Source organism: Akebia trifoliata, chromosome 4, assembly GCF_017979445.1.
Source record: "Akebia trifoliata isolate Shusen 1 chromosome 4, ASM1797944v1, whole genome shotgun sequence".
Classification (NCBI taxonomy): domain Eukaryota; kingdom Viridiplantae; phylum Streptophyta; class Magnoliopsida; order Ranunculales; family Lardizabalaceae; genus Akebia; species Akebia trifoliata.
The window spans coordinates 10,132,241-10,154,793 of record NC_141378.1 but is presented as its reverse complement, the minus strand read 5'-3'; the positions used below and the strand labels follow the sequence as shown (position 1 = coordinate 10,154,793).

The 22,553-nt window shown below is 33.1% G+C and overlaps 2 protein-coding genes across 4 annotated transcripts; one reads left to right on the top strand and one right to left on the bottom strand.

Moving 5' to 3' along the window:
- Positions 1 to 5,189: 5,189 nt before the first annotated feature.
- LOC147403679 (Ribosomal protein L9/RNase H1) lies at positions 5,190 to 11,175 on the bottom strand. Of its 2 annotated transcripts, none has more exons than XM_086439351.1 (6): positions 11,018 to 11,175; positions 9,302 to 9,467; positions 9,059 to 9,193; positions 7,766 to 7,873; positions 6,829 to 6,909; positions 5,190 to 5,624 (listed from the first exon to the last, which is right to left on the bottom strand). In XM_086439351.1, the coding sequence occupies exons 2-6, from the start codon at positions 9,443 to 9,445 to the stop codon at positions 5,460 to 5,462; spliced, it is 633 nt and encodes a 210-aa protein (XP_086295477.1). In that variant the 5' UTR covers positions 9,446 to 9,467; positions 11,018 to 11,175; the 3' UTR covers positions 5,190 to 5,459. The 2 variants fall into 2 exon arrangements, with proteins under 2 accessions (XP_086295477.1, XP_086295478.1); XM_086439352.1 differs by having other exon boundaries at positions 9,302 to 9,471; positions 11,019 to 11,143.
- Positions 11,176 to 20,206: 9,031 nt separating this feature from the next.
- LOC147403678 (AT-hook motif nuclear-localized protein 28-like) lies at positions 20,207 to 22,305 on the top strand. 2 transcript variants are annotated; one of them, XM_086439350.1, is made up of 2 exons: positions 20,207 to 21,119; positions 21,228 to 22,305. In XM_086439350.1, the coding sequence occupies exons 1-2, from the start codon at positions 20,498 to 20,500 to the stop codon at positions 21,419 to 21,421; spliced, it is 816 nt and encodes a 271-aa protein (XP_086295476.1). In that variant the 5' UTR covers positions 20,207 to 20,497; the 3' UTR covers positions 21,422 to 22,305. The 2 variants fall into 2 exon arrangements, with proteins under 2 accessions (XP_086295476.1, XP_086295474.1); XM_086439348.1 differs by having other exon boundaries at positions 20,217 to 22,305.
- The last annotated feature ends 248 nt before the right edge of the window (positions 22,306 to 22,553 follow it).

Sequence of the window (22,553 nt, the reverse complement as noted above, 5' to 3'; positions counted from 1 at the left end):
TTTTTGTGGGCCCAACTTCTATTTCCTGTAACCTCAGATGCTGGAGTGAGACTTGTTCTTTTTCGCTTGACTTTAAAGCTAATAATAATTAGAAAAAAAAAAAAAAACCTCCCTAATATCTCTCAGTCTGCCTTCTTATGAACTGGATTCGTTGCGTGATTATGTAAATATGTAAATTTACAAAATTACCCTTTTGAAAAAAAGATAACTCACTAAGTCTCATCCACCGTCAAATAAATCTTGAGATAAAACTTTGAGATTTGTTACGAATCTCGAGGTCTTTTTTGACTACGTACGAGGCTTGGTAAGGGCCATCTTTCTTTCTTTCCTCGCCATATTATTAATAAGACTAGTGAGACTCCTTGAAAAATGGGGCACGATCGCGAGCGAGAAAAAATATCTATGGTTAGTAAATGTTGAACGTAATATGAAGGTTGGGGTCATATTCATTAAATTTATTAATTAATAAAACAAACTGTCAAGGTGGACCGCCCATTCGATTGGACCAAACGCTAAGATTTGACCTGGATGCCACTATATATATATATATATATATAACTGTAACCCTCTTTCTTGACTCTTAAATACCATCCACGTGTCCACTTCTGAATATTAGAATAAGAAGCTAAATATGAGGAAGGTGGCTTTTGGGGGAGGAAGGATGGATGAATGGATGCCTAAGTCAATTTCAGACTTACTCGTTTCTCCATTAAAGGTTATAGACAAAAATTGCATTTCTTTGTATTTAGGGTGATTTTGAGAAATATACCTTCATGTTTTGGTAAATTTTGAAAATACCTCTTTAATGTTTTCAAGCTATTGATATACCCTTTGACCATAGTCTTCATTGAGAGATCATTTTAAAATGCCCTCAACTTCTACTTCTAGCTAAAAGCGCTTAAGATTTAAGAATTTTTTAGAAAGTATAAAAGAGGATGGGTTTTTTAGAGGAAAAATTAATAATCTTCTCTGAAGAAGTTGAAGATGAGTACACTAAAAAATAATTTACCTTGGAAATTGAAGAGCTTTAACATGACAGATTTTTGGAAGAAAAATCAATGGTCTTTTACTACAGATTAAAGAAGAGGTTTTTCCTTTTTTGATATCATGGGTATCCTTATCCTCCAGGTGGGACTAATCCCACGGTTACACGCACCACTCTCAAAAAGTCCTACATGCAATAGCTTGAGTCGAGGGTCAACTGACCCTGGAGAGTGACTCCAAGGGATTCATAGCTTCGCGAGGTTTTGAATACTTGACCAGATTGAAGAAGAGGTTACTTAAAAGTCATTTTCTACTAGTCATGAACAAAAGTCCAAGGCCAAGGGGCTTGCCATCAACTTAAAAACATAAGAGGTATCTCAAATAGTAAATCTATATCACCCATATGTTTATAATATCTATTGAGGATACCTCATAATTATGTATACATATCATGGTTTTTAAAATCGGTATCTCGTCTCGTCTCGTTCAACTTCGATACCAAGTCGTCTCGGACGAGTTTTTTTATACGTTTGAGACGTCTTGTGAAACAAATCAAAAAATTGAATGTGACTCGTAAATCTCGGTCAAAAAATGACTTTGTGAGTTAGTCTCGTTCAACTCTGATATCGAATTAACTCGGGCGATACATCTCGATCTTGGACGAGGTTTTATATATATATTTGTTTTGTTTTAAATCAAGAGATTCATATGGATGATATTGATTGAAAATATTACTAAAAATAAAATAAGTAAAGAAAGGTGCACAAAAAATGTAAATATCTCCAAGACATGAAATGTTTTTTGTAAATCTCGACCGAGAGAGTAAAACTCAGCTAAGTCAACCGGGATTTTGTAAATTTTTTATTAAAATAATTAAAGTTTTTTAGAATTTAAATATTTATTATATAAATAAAACATGATTTTATAACTAAACATATTCTAATCTACCTTATTATATTATTAAAAAACATGTAATTATTTTAATTTAAATATATGAAAATAAATTATTGTAAATTGAGTCAAGTGGTTTGTACATCAAAACGATTTTAAACCATGGTTTTTATTGGACCAAATCGTAAAACAAAGCAAATCAATTCATTATACAATTTGTATTGAATCCATTAAATATAACTCAATAAGATTAACAAATTTGTGATTCACTGAATTTTGTTATGAGGTGCCACAAATCAAATTATTAGAATATTAAAATATTCTAAGTTAAATATAAAAATAGGGACGCTTCATGGGACAATAATTGTGACAAAATCTATGACAATGATTTTTTGTAAACCACTTTTGACAGGATTAGAAGTTTCGGAATGAGCTAGTTTTTTATGAGGATGATCTCAATGGTGAGGAGATCATCCTCACCAAAAATCAGTTCATTCAAAATTTTCTAACCCATGTAAGACAAAAACCATTGTCATAGATTTTGCCAAAAGTATTTTTCCACGAATCGTCCCCATAAAAATATCCATAGATGACCCTAATTAATCCCTCAGCGTCGTGTGGAACACTCTAATACAATAATATAATAACAATAAATAAAAATAATCTCAACCTTTATGATAAAAAATTGAGTTGTGTTGGAGTAACGTAAAAATATATATTATGGGGGACATTTATGATGTGGATGTGTGTCAGAACCATAGATACTTTTCAATGAGATACGAACACTCTAATATAATATATAATAACAAATAAATAAATAAAAATTGTTTCCTAATTGATCCAAACCTTTAAAATATAAATTCGTCATTGTTGAGTAACAACTTAACGTTTCGACATGCAATAAAATACTCTTGTATCGATGGACATTTCGACCCATATCTTACAATATTTTAATATTCATAAAAAAAAAAATCAGTCTTCAACTCAATCCCATGTGGAACAGCCTAAAAAACTATTTTAATGAGCATTTAATACAGAATTAATTGAGTCTAAAACTGATTTTAAATGTGGGTGACCCCTTGCTTGTTAGCAATCTCTGTTTAATTCGTGAAAAACTCACGAATTTGTTTATTTCTTTTCAATGAAAGTATTATTCTCCGAAGTATTGAATTATTCTGAATAATTACATATTTTAAGTTTTTGTTTTCAAAAGAGAATAAAACATGTTTTTTTAGGAATTTTATTTCATTTACAAAATTTTATAAAACTTTGTTGAAAAAAAAAAAAAAAGCTTCTATTAACTTATTATATGTTGTAAAGTCTAAATTTGTAACTTGTAACTAGTAATACAAGTTCAACTTTAAAGCGATTATGCTTACTTCATACTTACAAAATGTCCTTTTCATTTAAAAAATAATAATGACATGCCCATTTACATTTATTTGAAATACCATTTTAATTTTTTAAACTGATGATTTATCCCTTGACTTCGGTCTTTTCTTTTATAAACCTATGGAACAAAAACATCAATGCCTTTATTATCACTAATATATCATCACCATCACTATCATATTACCAAATTTTTTGTTTTTGAATTTTTTAAATGAGACATATAAAACATATGCCGCATATTATCCATTTATCGAATTTTGCAACCCAAAATTGAATAGAACTCAATTTTTTCACGTATCGAACTTTTTCCCTATTCTGAGTTGCTAACAATGGGGTGAACTCAATACAAAGATCATCTTCACTCATCAGTTAAATGTACAATTGAAAATGTTTAAACTTGTAATCCACTTTTGACTTTAAAAAAAAAAAAAAAAAAAGTATTGGTTAAGTAATAACTTAAACCTTTGATATTAAATAAAATACTCAGACACAGATCTGACGATAATTTAATATTCATAAAAAAAAAAAAAATTAAGATACTAAAATACTCCCAAAAAAGATAATAATAAAATCAGGCTTCAACTCAATCCCATGTGGATCAATTGTAAAAAAATATTTTAATTACTATTTAAGACAAAACACTAAATGAGTCAAACTGATTTTTGATTGGGGTGTGACCTCAACACAAAGATCATCTTCACTTATTAGTTAAATGTATGATTGAATTGATTAATTTGGGACGGTGTGATCTCATATTCACACTAAATAGGACTGGGTTAGAATATTACTTGGTACTTCAGCACATGATCGCTTGTCCTCGTAATTAATGTATCCAAACCAGGGACAGGACACACTATCCCCATACGTGTTTGTTTTATGCACCATAAAAACTAGACCTAAGACCTAGGATTCACCTTCCCCTCTCCTTTCCTATAGTGTTAAAAGGGAAGAACTCTCTCTTCGTGAGATCTCAAGGGCTGACCTTGCACAACCCCCTCTTTCCCCTAAAGGCTTCAAGTGGGATCCCTTCAGAAGGGATTTATGAATAATGAAGTAGTAAAGAGAACAAAAGTTCACACAAAACAAAAGGATTTACGTTGTTCGACAGTGTACCTACATCCACAGATCAGATAAAACAAAATCCAATCACTATCTTCTTTCGAGTTTTTATAAACCCTAGAGATCCCTAGCAAAAAATCAGAGCAGAAAAAGCGTGTCTTCCAAAATAGAAAATCCTAAAGAAAATATTACATGATTGCCCTTTCTATAACCCTAAAAAATTTGGTCCAGGGTATGTTGCTTCCTATACTCCCACAACTCAGCAGGCTCGGCATCCATGTCGTATCCCCAACAGAATACAAGACATTTACACAACAGTGTCAGGGATGACCCACTACTTGATTTGGCCGAAACTCTTGATTCCTCTCTCAAAATCAAAATCCATATCTTCATTGACTATGCCCACAAATCCCTCTATTCATACAAAGCTCCCTCTCATCACACGACTCCTACATTTCCCCCACAAATCCCTCTCCTTCTCTCTCTCAGACCACTCACTTTCTTCCTCTCCATGATTTTTCCTCTCATTGCTCTCCAACTCTCTTCTCTATTCTTAACGTGGCAACTAAGCACAATTGTGGGCTGGCCAGTTGCCACAATCCCCCGACAAAGACATAGAAAACCTATCCCTGATAACGGTCTAGAATTTTGGTGCGGGAAGACAGACCCTTAACCTTACCATAATTCTTTTCTTATGTTGTGAACAGGTTATTTCAACTTTGTTTTTTCTTGAATTTAAGACATTTCTCATGTAATGGAATTTAACAAATTAATTTCAGTTTATGCTAGGAGATTTTCATGAGCAATACTGCAAAACCTTGGATGGGCCACCTTTCAAAAGAATACTAGCAAATTTCTCAACCTTGATCACAAAATAAAGCAGTCATAACTCATAACCTTCCCCAACTAATAAAACAATATCCAGATCTAGACTCTAAAGTTGCATTTGCAACTAACAAAGAATATAATCTAGAATGTATTTTCAAGACAGCATATTCTACCAAGTATTTCACATTATTCTTCGGGAAATGCTACTCATTTCAAGGGGAAAATATATTAAAAAAAAGAAGAAACTATTCTCTTACCACACTTCAAAGCATGAGCATTTCCTCCGGTCATTACAGCATCCCCATTTATTTTCTCCGGACTTTGACGTTGAGTGTCCATCGAAGTTTCCCCTCAGGCAAGGGAATTGACTTTGGCAGAAGCAAAGGCACCTCAAACTCTCCGAAGGTTGACAGTGGAGACGGTAGGTACAGGTTCTCAGGATCAACAGTCACACAAAGCTGCCTTGCTATCTGACATAATTTACAGTTGGTAAAATATCAGATCCAAATGAACTTTAGATTTCCCTTTTTTCTTTAGCCAAAAACTCAACATTTTGAAGAAAGTGGGAAAAAAGCAATGATATAAGGTTTGAAGATAGGATTTTAGACGTCAAATAGGATCCACAGACTCCCTACTCACTTTACACATGGAACAAAAATCAATGGAGGTAATGAATCATTCTGACTCTGATATGATCAGAAGTTAAGAGATTGTCCAAAGATGCATTCCAAACAAATATAAACACTATTGAAGGAATTTTAGGAGCCCAAAGCACAGAAGCAAGGAAAGTATGGTCACTAACCCCTCGAGAGTGGAATAAAGAGATTTGTCAGAACTTACCATCCCAACTGCAAGCCCAAATCCTAAAGTTTTCCTCAAGTATAAAACGAGGATATGAGGATAAAAGGTTGATGAGGGTTGCAACTTCTTGGATCTTCTAGTCGTTGAGACTTCTCTTGAATCCAAGATCCCAAGACCAATCCCCCCACCATTCAGAGCCATAAAATTGAACAACAACTTACCCTTTCTTGGAAGACATCAAAGATAATCTTAGGAAAGCCACCTGCAAAGGGGTATCACCACACCATTGATCCTCCCAAAAGCGAAAACGATTTCCTTTTCCCACCTTGAAACAAATGTGCTTGCTAAACTTTGAAGACACCCGTTTTCTTCGTTCAATAAACAACACAATCTTTGATTCCAGGTCCTCAAAACCGTAGATAATAGATAACTAACTAAACTCCTTCTATGCAAGCAATATAAAGAACACTTTGCAGACACATGCACGCACAAATCCAACAAAAACAAAGAAGAACCCAACAACCACAAAATTACTTATAGAACACACTAATAAAAAAAAGGAAGTAAATCCCCTTTCCCCTGTATTTCCTTTCTCACTAACTATTGCACTCACTGTTACCCCTCTCTCCCTTTAATGGTTTCCCCAGTAGAGAACCAACAACAATAATAACAAGAATACAAACAAATTTAAGGAGATCCAAACACCAAACCCTCTTCCCTTCTAATTCAATCCCACAAACCACTCAGTTCCTTTGGTCCACTTTTGTAAACCCAACAATTTTCCACTATTTGTCTCTACTTTCACAACCACGACAAGAGGTTTTTTTTATGAATATAATTTCATTAATAAAGAAGCAGGTTAAAATGACATACCTCAACAGCTAGCTCCTCTTTTGTCACAGGTGAACGCAAATCATTAACAGACGAACTTGACTGGATAAGCCTCCTCAAAACCTATAAGAAATTCAACTTTCTTAAGTTATCAGATCAAGCAACATATAATAGATGTAGACTCAGATGGCTTGCACAAACTACAAGCATCATCACAAAAGAATACCATGGATTGTTAATTAATAAACACAAGTTCAAGCTCATAAATATCAAAATCCCTCAAAAGAACATGTTTCAAATTTTTATGGTTTTCTCAATTGTAGCCATTTTTTTTTTTAATATTCTTGAGCTCAATGTCCAACTAAGACATAGCATCAAAGAGGCCTGAATCCAATCAAATCATGTTCCACAGAATCTGACCACAACACAATTGCTTGGAATATCTTAACAGTTGAACCTTTTTTTTTGGATAACCAAAGCTTTATTGATAACAGGACAAGGAGTCCTCAAGGAAGAAGCAAAAAACAAGAAAAAAAGGAAAAACAGAAAATTAAAAATCTTTGAACCCAAACCCCTTAAACTCATGAAATTACTTACATCAATAAAACAATAAACGTATAATACTAAAAACAATTTCCTGCAAAGAATGCTCATTTCCTTTGAAAATTTGCCCATTCCTTTCTCTCCATGGTTGGAACTTCTGAGAGAGAGATCATATCCTAGCATTCTACATAAAATCACAATTGGTTTCTTCTCCTTTACCAAGCCAGTGATCACAACTTATTCTATAGATGTCATCGTAAAGGAATGGAATCAGGAAAGATGCTGAAAATTGAACTTTCCAGTGTGGAATGGCATAAGCTAAATATGAAGTGCACACCAAGATAGGCTACCCACCAAAAAAGCATTTTTTACAGGTGTGCACATTGTGGAAAGGAATAAGTTAAATATGAAGTGTATACCAAGATAGGCTACCCACCAGACGAGCATTAGTTAGACGATTTGCTGCCGTTTGATATTCTTTCATTTTATCTTCTTTGGTCTTTGGAGCTACTTTTACCATCTCCACTTCCTCTCTTTGGTAAAGCTGATCAAAAGATTTAAAGCTCATAAAAGTAAAATGAAAGGTTTCTAAAGTAAATGATAAAGGAAACAAATATCTCTTAATTGGAAGTATGTGTAGGATGAATCAAAATTAATTGCTAAATTAGGTATTTATACTTACAGGGTCCAATATGATATAGGTGTTGGGCTTGTATTTGACTCAATTTATAAAACAAAAAACTGGTGTTTATGCCTCCATGAAAATTAGGGGTGCAACTTGGTTCGGTTTGTGGCCAAATCAGAACCGAACTGACATAAATCAGCTCAACTAAATAAGAACCAGAACCAAATCTAATTTCCATAGAACCAAACCAAACCAATTTAAGGTCAATTCGGTTCCATGAGTTGTCAATATCCTATAAACTTGCTTGGAAGCAACATATTTTGAATGGGAAAAAAAAAACAAATAAATAACGAAAATGAAATTTCATATAATAAGTCATTAATTCATCCATAAAAAAAGTCATTAATTTACCCATAAAAAAGTTATTAATCTATGTTCTAAATCCTTAAAAGGTAGTAAGTCATTAAGAGTTCGGTTCTCAGTTTTTTCGGTTCTATACAAAGCCTTTGACTGAGAATCGAACCGAACCAAATTGATCAGTTCTCCATTTTCTTAACAAAGAACCGAACCGCAACTTGTTCCAAACCAAACCAAACCAGCCCAGAGCCATCGAGTTGGTTCAGCTCTTGGTTTGAACCAGATCAAGTTGCAGCCCTAATGAAAATACCGTACGTTGAAGTGTCCGCTGTAATGTCATAAGGAATCAAACTAAGTAGCATGTGATAGTGTTGAGCACTTATCACAGATTGTATCATACAGTCTGACAGTACAATCTTGTGTGTGAAATCTGTAGTCACGAAACTTGTGCTATATTTAAGAAAACATATTAAATGCTTAGGGTCATCTCATTACGTTGATTTCCCACCCAAAAGATACCCTTGTTGGAATCCATAAAATGGTGACACACCACTATATGTGCACAATGACTTGAGGCACAGCGGTCTCAATGAGATTAAATGGTGATACACCACTTATTGATAAGTCCTCTTCCATACTAAATGCAACAGTGGTCCATTGAAAGCTCCTTCCAAAGTATTCAAAAAGGATGAAAACCATTTAATAAGATTTTGGTCTAGTTACAAGATGTGTGTGATAGAAAAGAACCTTGCGCTGTTCTCTGACGAGGTATGCGTACTTTTCAATATTTGGGTAGGCAAGCAACTTGGGCATCAGGTGATTGCGGAAATATCCTGGAGCAACCTTAACAGTCTCACCAGCTTTACCAAGCTTGTCTATGTTCTGAATGTTCAACATGAAGTATTAAATTCAGGATTTGCAATATTAAAACAGTTGGATAAAGAGGACGATAGACAGGCATGCAAGAAGTTTCTTACTCCACCCACTCACCGTTGTAAGAATAACTTCCAACTTTCTGTATCTGAGTCCTTGACCAACAAATAGTAGTGGATGAGTTAGAGAACCGGAACCATGGAAGCTCGGGTCATTGATGAGCTGGCGAAGAATACTTCTGCCACATTGGATGTGACCCATCCTTGTTCTGTATAAGAATTGGCTGCATCATGTAGCACACAACTAAACATTAGATTCTGAACTAATTGGGAGAATGGCAAAGATGGAAGTTCAGATGTCTCAAGTGTTTCTAGCTGGCAAGAGCTGAGAAATGAACAATGAAAAAAATCTAATTTACAATAGCTGTAGATGATAATAACCATATGCAAAACGGAATTCAAGACATGACCCAAGAAAAATTTATTGTAAATTTTTCCCAAAATTTTGGCAAAACCTCCCCTAAAAATTAAAGTTATGCAACTATCACCTGTAAACAACTTTCTTTGTATAATCACAATCCCAATAGCCCCCTTCTATTTGCTTCCAAGCAAACTGATACTGTTGCTGATCAAGTGCCCCACGGTTTCAAAGACAAGTTTGGAATTACTAGATTCAAGAATTGAAGCTATCCTTTTTAATGAAAATAAAAGAAGATAATTAAAGAAATGTTACTCTCATGGGGATGATCCAATGTGTTATCCTATAAGCCTTTACCTTATTTATTCTTATCCCGATTACTCAAGATGAACCATCATCACACATTCCTACCATGTTTATCCTTAACAGAAAACTTAGCACCCACGCTAAAAAAAAAAATCTTGCACCTCAAACTTCACTTCAAGAACAAACTCAACAGTCCATTTTCACAAATCATGAATTCCTTAACTTAAATGACCTATCGAATCAATTCTAGATCAACCATGTCCTAATCCCATACGACCCAATACAATTTTTAATGTATCTGATTTGAATCCTAATATTGAGATCCTATAAAAATCCTATTCGATGAAGGTCCTATCTGATCCTAATTAGATCGGTCTTGGGTTCAAACCAATCCTTATCAATTAGTCCAACAATGACCCAATCAAGTCTTTAGCACTCATCCAAGTCAGAACTAAAAGATTCAATAATGGAGTTGATTTGATGCAAGTAGGTTGGGACTACCTTAGACTGTTTATTCGGTTCAACAGAAAAAACTGACTAATTATTTATCAATAAGGATAGTTTTTTTTTTCTTCTGATTTATCTTCCATTTTATTTCATCCCAAATCACTTAAATATGATTCGAAGTTAAAGCAAAACCACGGGTGCGACCAATTCAGAAAAAAAAAAAGTTAGATTATGAGGTTAGATTAAATGAACATGCACTAGTTGTAATGGATTTGATTCTCTTAGGAATTTTTACAAACAGTTGGTGCACATTAATCTGAAGGAAAGACAATATGAAGGAAAAACTTCAAAATCAGACAAAAAATATTCAATAGAAATGCAGATTTTTAAAACCAAACTCTTTCTAAAAACATAACCTTTCTAACCCAAACTAAAATTAACAACAAACTAAAAGAGAAGAAAAGCAAGGGTTTCTCAGCTCAATGGATGTTCTTACTTTAATCGGACAAAATCCCAATTGTTCAATTTTATTTTCAAAATAAATAACTAAACATGTCTTGCTGATTTCTAAATACATTCAAGCATCTTTTATATTTATTTTGAAAACAGAAAACAGAATCTATGATCAGTTCTTCACAAATAAGAAACTCTAATATATAATACCTGGTTTCTGGTAGTTCGTCTTCCCTTACGAGGATTTAGGTCGATTGAGAGGGAGAGGGAGAGGGAGAGAAAGAAACCCTAGCCTTCGAGTCCTTTCTTGAGTTGAGACATGAGAGAGAGAGAGAGAGAGAGAGGAATACACTCGTCCGAGTCAACTCGTTTTGCACGAGATAAATAATTGGGGAAATTAATAAAAAAATTAATTCGCAAAAAGAACCAAATTGTTTAAAAATTATAATCATTTTCAACCCTTAAAGACCGAAAATATGAAAAAATAAAATTAATAAAATATTCTGATTTTCCCCCTTTAAGAGTCAAAATATTTTATTATTATTAAATTTGATTTTTCAACCCTTTCTCTCTCTTTTCCCTCCACTTAACTCTTCCTTCCACCAATATTATCATCATCACCTTCTTCTTCTTCATCTTCTTCTGCTTTTCACTTTAATAATTTTATTTAAGGTAATTTTTTTAATTTTACAATTGACATTCGAATACATTTCTTTTGATATTGATCTTAAATCAAGATTGTGATCATGAATTAATTTTGATTTTTTTTATTTTTTATGATCGTGATTGTGATCAAAATCTCATGAATTAATTTAATTCTTTTTGTGAATTAATTTTATTTTTTTAAATAATTTTTCCTACAAATTTTAACATTGTTTATAATATTAATTATTTAATATAATATTAATTATTAATATAATATAATTATTTAATATAATTTTTATTTTTATAAAATAAAGGGGACTAGAAGATGTTTAATAACAAAATCGTGTTTTTATTTAATAAATAATTATTTTAATTAAAGTTATAAAAGTCCAATTGAGTCTACTGAGTTTTATTGAATCGATCAATATTTTTAAATATCTTCAATTATTAATGATTTTCAGATTAGACAATGTGTGTGCAACTCACATTGAATATTCCACTTGAGATTTGAAACCAAGATTTGTTCTCTTTAACAATATTATAATCTTAGTTTAAAAATTGTTTCAAGACATTGGTTGGGCGCAAAAATAGATTGGATTAAGATTGCGAGAAAAATGAGATTAACCATCGTTATCAAAATCACAAGCTAACATATAACAATTTTAACTCCGATGGCTTAGATTTGATTGTCAAGAATTTGAAATATGAATTCCACTAATGAAGAAAATGAATTTTCGCAGTTTGATAATATAAATAAAAAGTTGGTTTATAGATAGTTTTAAAATTTGTCGAGTGGAATTGAAATTCATCAAGTTGACTCAATTCAATTATATTTTGATGTGATTTGACCTCAAAATTTTAAGGAATCAACTCATTGAGTCAACTTGAATACTTACCAAGGTAACTTAAAATGAGCTGAGCCAGGTCAGAAACTCAACTAAGTTATTTAGTTGTTACAATATTTTTGTAGTGAACAACAAATAAATATTTTGGACTATTAAAATATATTTTTAATTTTATTTAAATTGTTTGAGTCAACTTGCAAATTCTCGAATAGACTCAATTGATATGAGTTGAGTTTAGTGTTTAGCTCTAAAACTATGATTTTCAGTTTTGCGAGTGAGGCAATGGTAAGAGAATAGCATTAAGATCATATGAAAAAAAAAAAAACAATTTTTCTAGGGAGTGGGATGGGAATTCATTTTCCCTCTTAGGGTTCCAAAATCGCTTGAGAGATAGAGAAACCCTATCGGTCTCTCAATCTAATTTAGGATTTTTTTTTTTTTTTTTTTGAGTCAACATCTTTCTCTCTTGGTTTCTCTATTCTTATTCCTCTTTGATCTTTCTCACATTAAATCCATACTCCCTTGTTACCATTCTCCCACTATGAATCCATTCGACTCTCTTCTTTCTCCTCGATGATTATTGATTCCACCATGTCATTCCTTGACAATATTAGGTCAACAACAACCAACAAAATTATTACATTTATTGACATTTCTAATGTTTTATTTCATTTAAATGCCATTTTTTTTTTTCTTTTTTAGATCGATAAATCAATTTTTATTTTTAAGATATCAATAACTTATTAGTGCTCAGCAACCCAAGAGTTAGTGAGATTGCCAAGTCCATGTCTCAGGAAGCAAAGGTCTTAAATTCAAATTTGTCATGTCGCAAGATCTAGAATTGTGATATTTTTTAAAAATTCCAAATCACGAGGATTGTTCCTTGCTGATATTATGAATTTTTAGAAAACTCAACAAAGTTTCATTTGTATTTTTGTACTTTAGTTTTATTTTTATAAATATCATCTACTTTCATTTCCTCAAATATACATAATCAAAATTTTCAACTTCAAAGTAACTTTAATTATATTTACACTTGAGTTCTACTTATGTGATTTTGAATATAATTGATTAACTAAGCACAAAACTCTACAACATATACACATAGATTTACGCAAAACACCTAAACAAAATCTAGCCATATACTAATGATTCATGATTATTGAAAATCTCTTTATATCCATTCTCACTTATACGATTAAGTGAATGTGTATTATAGCTATCTAAGCTATCATTTAATTTAAGGAGCACTAAATATCAAAGTGGCATCTTATAACGGACGAGAATGTGTCTTTCAAAAGTTTCAATCATCGAGATAGTCGACAATTTTACAAACACCTAATCTTCACCCAAGCTACATAACAACTCTAACCTTACCCATCTAAACTCTAACATGATATTCTTTAATTTATTAACTATGTCAAATAATTTATTCTCAATTATTGAAATAAAAAAAATTAAAAAAAATCCATCAAAACCCTAACACCTACTGTAGAGGGTAAAATCGGTATTAGACACGTGACATGAATAAGGTTAATATTGGTCACATGACATATTTAATGCATATTTTGAGGCATTGATTCGTATATCTTGAATTATATTTTATTTGATTATGATTGTAATTTTATCTAAAAATAGAAAATCTCCTAATTGACATGAGAATATCTAGATAATGATAGATTTTATAGATAATCTTAAATGATTTTTTTAAAATTTTTTTTAAGGTTTGACTTTCTATATATACAAAGCGAGCTATTATATAAAAGAGAGGGGGCTCTAAATAGAAAAAAAGGTAGAGGAGGATAAATTTTTTTTAATCTTATAATGATTTGAAGAATAGTGGAATGGTTCTTCAGAACCCGAAGAGATAGTTTGATTTTGGGACGAATCTCGTAAACAAATCTTGTTTATTGTTTTTTCTTTCTTTTCCTTCTCTTTAATTATTTGTTTGTATGAATTTTGATTGTTTTTATACATAAAAAATAACGAAGATTGATTGTTAGGGGTAAATATTGAGGAATCGACAACATCTGAGATTTGACCTCTACATTAACCATAACCTATTCAAAGAAAACTAGAAAATAACTCATTAAAATAATTTTTTTTGCAATAAAACTTTAAGTACATAAAAATACTTAATTTTGACTTTTAGTTCGGATTTTATTTTGAGGGCAAAGCTAATTACACGCAACACCACCCTCCCTCTCTTTATTTTCCTTTGCTTTGGGATACTCGATAAAAAGATTTATGGTTCTGTAACTACTAGTTCAGTTAGCATACAAAGAGAGACTGAAAATCACGATTCAATTTATATCTCTTTTCTCTACATTTTTAATAATTTAGACCCAACTCCTCAAATTTTGGTGAATATGATATAATTCCTATTGTTTTTTTTTTCTCTTTTCTTAGGTGGTATTAAAATTATGTAAATACCACTCATATCAATTTCTCACTAAACTTTTGATTTTTCTTTGCAAAATCAATCATTTTCAAGTTCTTCACTATTTAGAGTAATTTATTTATTTATTTATTTTTAAATAAATTATTTAAGAGGGTTGTTATTGCCACACTAACTTTTACTAATGCCACACCAATTCTTATGTAAATCACCAAAGAATTGCACATAGTTGGTGTGACGTTGGTGAAAGTTGTGTGGCAATAGTAACTCTCTTATTTAAATACAATTAATTTAAATTTTCTAAATAAAAAAAGATCAAATCATTACAAAATAGGTCACCTTCCTTGTTCATCTCAATAATTACTTAAAATTGGGGAGAAAAGGATTGCATGTGTCTCGAGGATTAGTTAAGTATACTAAAAGATCCAATTGGTGCAAATAGGAATTGAACCCATATAGGTTTATGGTATCATTTTCCAAATATTACCAACTAAGGTAAGGTTACCATATTTCTTATCTAATTATCTGTTCCGCTCAAATCAAATCCAAAAGCATACCATATTAGCTCGGGTTGGATCTAATAATTAATGTCACCAATTCAATTGGATCTGGATCTATTTGAGTTTGTATTGGATCGGTATCAATTCAATACAAATTCAATCCAAACCCGATCCATTGACAACTATAGAATGTATAAACAGTTCTTTTTTCGATCGGATCCTTGTCAGAACCTCAGTACCCGAAACAGTTAACCAAGTACCCAATTCACACACCCCTCTGATTCTCTCTCTGACAATTACTAGTTGGACAGTTGTATTTATCGTCAATTTCAAGTTATCACGATATGACATAGAAAACGAGATATTAAAAGAACGATGGACACAAAAATCCTCTTTCGTCAAACGTTGTAGGCGAGTTTTGTTCTTCTCACTTTCTTTTCTCATATTAAAGCAGGTGGCGGTACTCTCGATTGATTGAGATCTGAGAATAGTGAAAGAAAAAGAGAAGGCTGAGTCACTAAATAGATAGCCCAAGCAACCTTTCTATATATATATATATAAATTCCATTATTAAAAAACAAACCAAAACCAAACCGAAAAAGGAAGAAACGGACCCAACCGATGGTCCAACCGGATATAGTCATATTTTATGATAAAATCGGTTGGATTAGTGAACCGTTGGTTTTTGAATGATCTTTCTATTAAAATAAAGAGTTGTGATTAACGTACACGCTAAAACGTAAGTGATTGACGTGGCAAATACGCAAAATCATAGATCTTTTTCTTTGGGATACACAAGTAAAAAGATCTACGGCTCTGTGTACTTACCACGTCAATCACGTATATTTTAATGCATCATTTTATCATCATTCTAAAATAAATCGAGACAATTTAGAAAAAAATAATATATATAGGGAATGGATCAAGGGACATATGTAAAAATAATGTAACATTAATAAATTTTCAAAATATGGGTTAGAAATTTCGGATTGAGCTGATTTTTTGTGAGGATAATCTCTATGATGGGAAGATCATCCGGAAAAAAAAAAATTAGTTCAATCTGAAATTTCTAACCCCATTAAAAGTGATATAGAATGTGAACTGTCGATTTTTTACCAATTTTTGCTAATAATTTGTAAATCACTTTTGATGGATTTAGAAATTTCAGATTGAGCTGATTTTTTGTGAGGATGATTTTCTATCATAGTGACCATCATCGCAATAAATCAGCTCAATCCAAAACCTCTAACCCATATTTTGAAAAACTATTGTTTTTACATATGTCCCATGAATCGCCCCCATATATATATATATATATATATATAAGGGTGGTTCATAGGACAATAATTGTGACAAAATCTATGACAATCATTTTTGTTTTATACGTGTTAGAAGTTTTAGAATGGGTTGGTTTTTGGTGAGGATGATCTTCTCACCATAGAAATCGTCATCATAAAAAATCAACTCTTTCCGAAACTTATAATCCCATTAAAGTGGCTTACAAAAAAAATTGATGGTCCATAATTCTTCAACTTGTAAATTGTAGAGATCATCATCACAAAAAATTAGTCTATTCTAAAACTTCTAACCCCATTAAAAATTGTTTGCAAAAATTCATCGTCATAGATTTTGTCACAATTATTGTCCTATGAACCAACCTCGTATATATATTCTTTTAATAAATGTAAACCGGTCCAATTGAATTTGGGTTTGATCATAGTTCAACAAATTTGGTACAATTTTGGTTCACTTGTCATTTCAATTTCCAAAATATAACCCAAGGTCAATGTTTGATTCTTCTTTCTCTCACAACTTTAAGAATTGACGAGTTTGAATGGATCAATAAAATTTATTTACTAATCAAAATAAAATTAGGGTTATTCAATAAGCCCAACCCAATCAAACCGTCAAAAATTATTTAACTTGGACTTACCTAAACTCAACCTGATTTTAGAAGATTAAACTTGGGTTAATGAACTTAGGCCCGATGGTCAAGTTGAGTTGAGCTTAGGTTGACGGTTCTACTACTTGTGCTGAGCCTGGGTCTACGATCCAACCCACCCATGTTGTATCCCTAATCTTACATAGTAAAATCCTTATAACGCCTTGAGATCACCAATGGATTGGTCTTGACGTGCATAGTCTCCTTCATCATTGTAAGGCATTGGTGTGGAACAACATCAATATGAAATCTATTAAAAATAGCATGTGTCCCTCCCTAATTTGCTATAATCACAAAAGTGAGCTAAAATCACAAATCTCAATTTGCATGGTGGCATCATCCGCACAATTTTTTTGTTTATTTCTTTTTTAAATATATATTTGATTATAAAAAAGCAGGAGCGGATCTTCAATTTTCCACTCGAAAAATTTGTGATTTTCAAGGAAAAATAATGACACAGCCCTCTTGGATACATGGTTTAGATCAGATTTGATTTTTTTTTTTAAATTAAAAAAAGCTTTCTTTCCTTAATCAAATGTTTGAAAATGGATGGTCATTGTACTCCTATGTTTAAATGATTGGATACAAACAAATGATTTGCTCCCTAAAAAATCAAGATGTTTTAATGCCATTTGGAAATTATACATTTGTAAATAATTTATTGAGGTCGTAATATATGAAAAAGTACCACTGCAAATTGACCGACTTGAATAATTATATTTTTTGAATTAGTCAATGAGATGATCGATTTGTCGTAGTGAACTTTCACAATAGTTATCAGGTCCACTCGAACTAGCCTGAGTTGATTTGAACTGATCATCCAAGTTTTAAAACCACGCTCGATTTATAATGGACTCTACTAATGGATAAGACGGATAGACAGGTCAAACATATCAGACAAGATTTAAAACCACAATTCATTTTTCTCATTGTTGAATGAGACTACTCAAAGGTATCAAAAAACTCTTCCGAGACGACTCGGTCTTGTTTATGGACAAGACGAGACACTAAAATGAGTTTTAAAACCATGGGCTTGATTAACGAAAAATAAATATGGTTGAGATGAGAAAATATTCACGGTAATTTCTTAACTGATGAATCCCAAGAAAATCATTTTTACTGCCCAAAGAACTTATTTATGTTTCTATTCCAATTTCATTGTCCGATCAAATGAATCATTCAAGGCTAGCTAGAAAAGTCCTTGATTACTTGGTTAGGAGACTCTAATATTCCACAATTTTTCAAGACGGAGCATAAACAAATAATCAAATAATCAAGGACTTTTCATAACTTTTGTATCTATGAGCAATTCTACGTTTGCACGGACTATAAATAAATTCGTATGGTCAACGGAATTTTTTTTTTCCCAACAGAAAGTGAGTTTGAGAGATTGTAACCTTGATTTTCATGAAAATTATTGAAGGATTGACTTGGAGGTAGGCAATCTCAACAAATCACGTAAAATATGTATAATGTTTTCTTTAGTTTTAGTTTGTGTTTTATTTTGATTGTTATATATCGTCGATTTGCAGACCTATTTTCTATAGAATCCTTACAACCAATCCATAGAACCGGCCAATCGTATATCTGATGTTTATTCTCAGAAGTCACTTGAGACTAGAGTGGTCCACTTGGTCAAGTCTTAGGAAAATACTACCCTTAAACAATGCTTGAGATTCTCCACCGAACAAACGCTTATGCTAAAAAACTTATAATCTTTTAGAAAACAATATTGATCGTTAGAGAATTCGTGCATGTCTCAATCGATGGAGAACCACAAAACCATTTTTGAAGTTGGAATAGTTCTTAAGAATGAGAGCTAATACCAAAGATGCTAACTTTAGATAAGTGGGTAAGGCATGTGGAATGTTGATCTTCCAAGGACCTAGGTTCAATTTTTATTGAGCCCTACTTCACCTACATTGAATACTAACCTCTAATAAGAAAAGGGAGAAAATACAAATTAATGATCATCCTTCAAATTCAAGGATTACTCCTAGGAAATTTCAAATGAAACCCCTAGGAAATATGTTTTTTTCCCCTCCCATCTCAACTTGAGCATTAAACATTGTTTGAGGTTAGAAAATTATTAGTAATAAATTATGAGACAATGTTTTAAAAGTCAAATTGATGATGAAATAATTTTTTTTTTTTGTCAATTTAGTCTAGATGCAATCGTACTCTAATTCATTTTGGTTGAATCGATTATGGAGGTTTTCCACATAGGGAGGATTAACTAATTTCAAACATATGAAATGTGTCGTGAGGGTCTCCAAAATTTTCCATGACTCAATCAAGAGGGTGAAGCAATGAGATGCTACAAAAATACCCTGGTGGTATTGGACTACAAGGAGTATTGTTTATCATTCCACAGTTTTTCGTCAATCGAGCTAAGTCAAGGGATACCCTGAGGGTACGTGTCAACAAGGAATATCATAATGGGATGTTACGGTATTTATGTAATTTCCTTGGTCTTAGTAAAATTATAGTTATAATTTCTTGGGAGTACATATTTCTCTTTATTTGATAAAAAGAGCATATTTGTAACAGTGAATTTTCTCTTCATGGTGAAATTGGTGTGGAATCCATGGACGTAACTCAATCTTAAGGAAATCACGTAAAATCTTCATGCATTTTTTGTGTGTTATTGTATCTTGTTATTATTTTCTTCCTTATTATTCTTGAATTGATTTCTCTTTGTGAGAGACACGATCTGATATATTTTGATCGTTCACTTATTGTTTGCGGGTGCTATTATCGTTGACGATTGCGAACTCATTATTTTAAAAGATAGTTGTTATTGCCACACCACTTTTTACTAACGCCTCACCACTTGTGGGCAATTCTATAGCAATTGGTGTGCAATTAGTAAAAGTTGGTGATTACCTAGTTTATTTTCACAAAAAAGGTAACTCTCACAAAAAACCAGTGGCTAACTAGCTGAACCGACTTTATTAAAAAATCCAATCAAACCCGATCGAACCCACTGGTTTGGTCTGGTTATAAAAGTTAAAACACTACTAAAACCGAAGAGAAAGGAGTTCCCCTCCCTTCTTTGGTTCTTCCTCTCTCTCTCTCTCTCTCTTCTCTCTCACATGTCAGGTCCACATCCATCTCCAGCCAGCCAGGACAATACTAATCTTTACTTGGTTTCCAAGTTCAATTACTTCTCTCTCTCTCTCTCCTATATACTTATTTATACAACCAAATCACCTCATCGCCACCTCTTCTCCCTCCCATACTCATCTATCTCTCTCTGTCTCTCATACCCATTTATTTATACAGCCAAATCTCAAACCCATCACCCTCTCTCTTGTTTATTTGTTTTTTAGTGAAGAGAAGTTTCAATAATCTTAACAAATGAAAGGATCCCATATCCTTCAAGACCCCAACGAAACCACCAACATCTTCACCAATCTCCACCACCCTCACCCCCAACACCCCCACCACCACCATCACCACCACCACCAACAACTCAATCAAGACTACCACCACCACACATCAGAAGAAGAAGAAAGCCGAAGCAGCGACAGAGCACCACAAACAACACCAACCAAGAAACCCAAAACCTCAGAAGAAACCCACAACAGAGGTGGAGGAGACGGAGCCACCATTGAAGTCGTTAGACGCCCAAGAGGCCGTCCACCAGGTTCAAAGAACAAACCAAAACCACCCATCATCATCACACGTGACAACGAATCCGCAATGCGCCCACACGTACTAGAACTACCTTCAGGTCTCGATATCGTGGAAGCTATCTCAACCTTCGCACGTAAACAAAACATTGGTCTCTGCGTTCTCACTGGATCTGGTTCCATCACTAACGTCTCTCTTCGTCAACCATCAACAACTCCTGGGCCCACCGTTACATTTCACGGACGTTTCGATATTCTTTCAATTTCAGCTACTTATCTCCCTCTAACAACATCAACACAATCTCAGCCGTTCAATGGGTTTACTATATCTCTTGCCGGCCCACAAGGTCAGATCTTTGGTGGTTCTGTTGTTGGTTCTTTGATTGCTTCTGGAACTGTTTTTGTTGTTGTAACTTCGTTTATTACACCTATGTATCATCGATTACCTATTGAAGATGAAGAAGAAAATGAAGTAGAAGGTGGACCACCACACCAGACAACTAGTTCAACAGCTGCTGCTGCTGCAGAAAGCCACCCTGCACACCCAGTGTCATCATGTGGTGTGTCTATGTATAGCTGTCATCTCCCTACAGATGTCATTTGGGCTCCCACTGCAAGACAACCACCACCACCACCTCCACCATTTTGAGTTAATATTTTTGTTTTTTTGTTTTTCAGAGAGATTCTATTAGCACACCATCTTGTACTTGCTGAACACTTATCCTTTTGATTGAAACTTAACAGCTTTTTTACATGTAGTTTGGTGTCTCATAAGTAAAATTTAGTGTTTTTAATAGAAGCCCTCCCTCTCTCTCTCTCTCTCTTGTTACTTTTTAATATTTATCTTTAATTGTAGTTGAGTTTTGTTTTTGAGAATAAAGTGAGGAAACAGACAAGTATTGTAGTTTTGTTTAGGAAATATTACCCTTTATTGGGGGTAACGGGAAAACTCTCTCTCCCTCCCCCTCTCTCACAGTCACAGGAGAGAGCTTCCATTGCCACACCAATTTTTATTACCAGCACCCGAGAAATTAATTATTATAAGAATTGGGGGTGCTGTTAGCAAAAGATGGTGTGGCTATAGAATCTCTCAGGGACATTTATCGTTAATTTTATTTTATTATTGTTTTTAAGAGAATAAAGGAAGGAATGGAAACAGTGAGTATAGTTTGTTTAGGAAATCTTTTCCTTTCCTTTATTGGAGTGTAACGTGAAAATCAATCTTTTTCTTCTCTCTCTCTCTCTCCGTCTGTAAAGATAGAGAAATGGGTGGTGGGGGTTTGCTTTGGAGTTTGAGGCTGAACATAACAGCTGCTGTTGCAGAATGGGAGTGCGAAGGAGATAATGGGGGGCGGGGTATGGATGTCCTTTTCAGAAGAATTCAGACTTCTTCAAGGGTTTTTGCCAGCCTTTTTTTTTCCCAGTAATGTTAGACTGTACTGTACACTGTAGAGAGAGAAAAACTTTGTAACACAATTTGGACATCCACCGACTCAAGTAAATAAAAGCTTTAAAAAACTTCGATTTAGATCATCTACTGAGTCAAGTGAACTCGGATTATTGAAAAATCCGTAATGATCCATCCGAGTTGACAATGAGTAGTAGTCGACTTCACTCAATTTGTTTATTCAAACTACTTTTATGGCAGAGTTTCGCGCTTAGTCACGAGTTCTAAAACTGAAAGGTTGAGAGAGCTCTTTTTTCTGTTGTTTTTGAGTGTGATCTACGTTTTTGTACTTTCTGCTGTTTAGCTCTCTTGTGAAAGAGAGAGAGAGAGACTG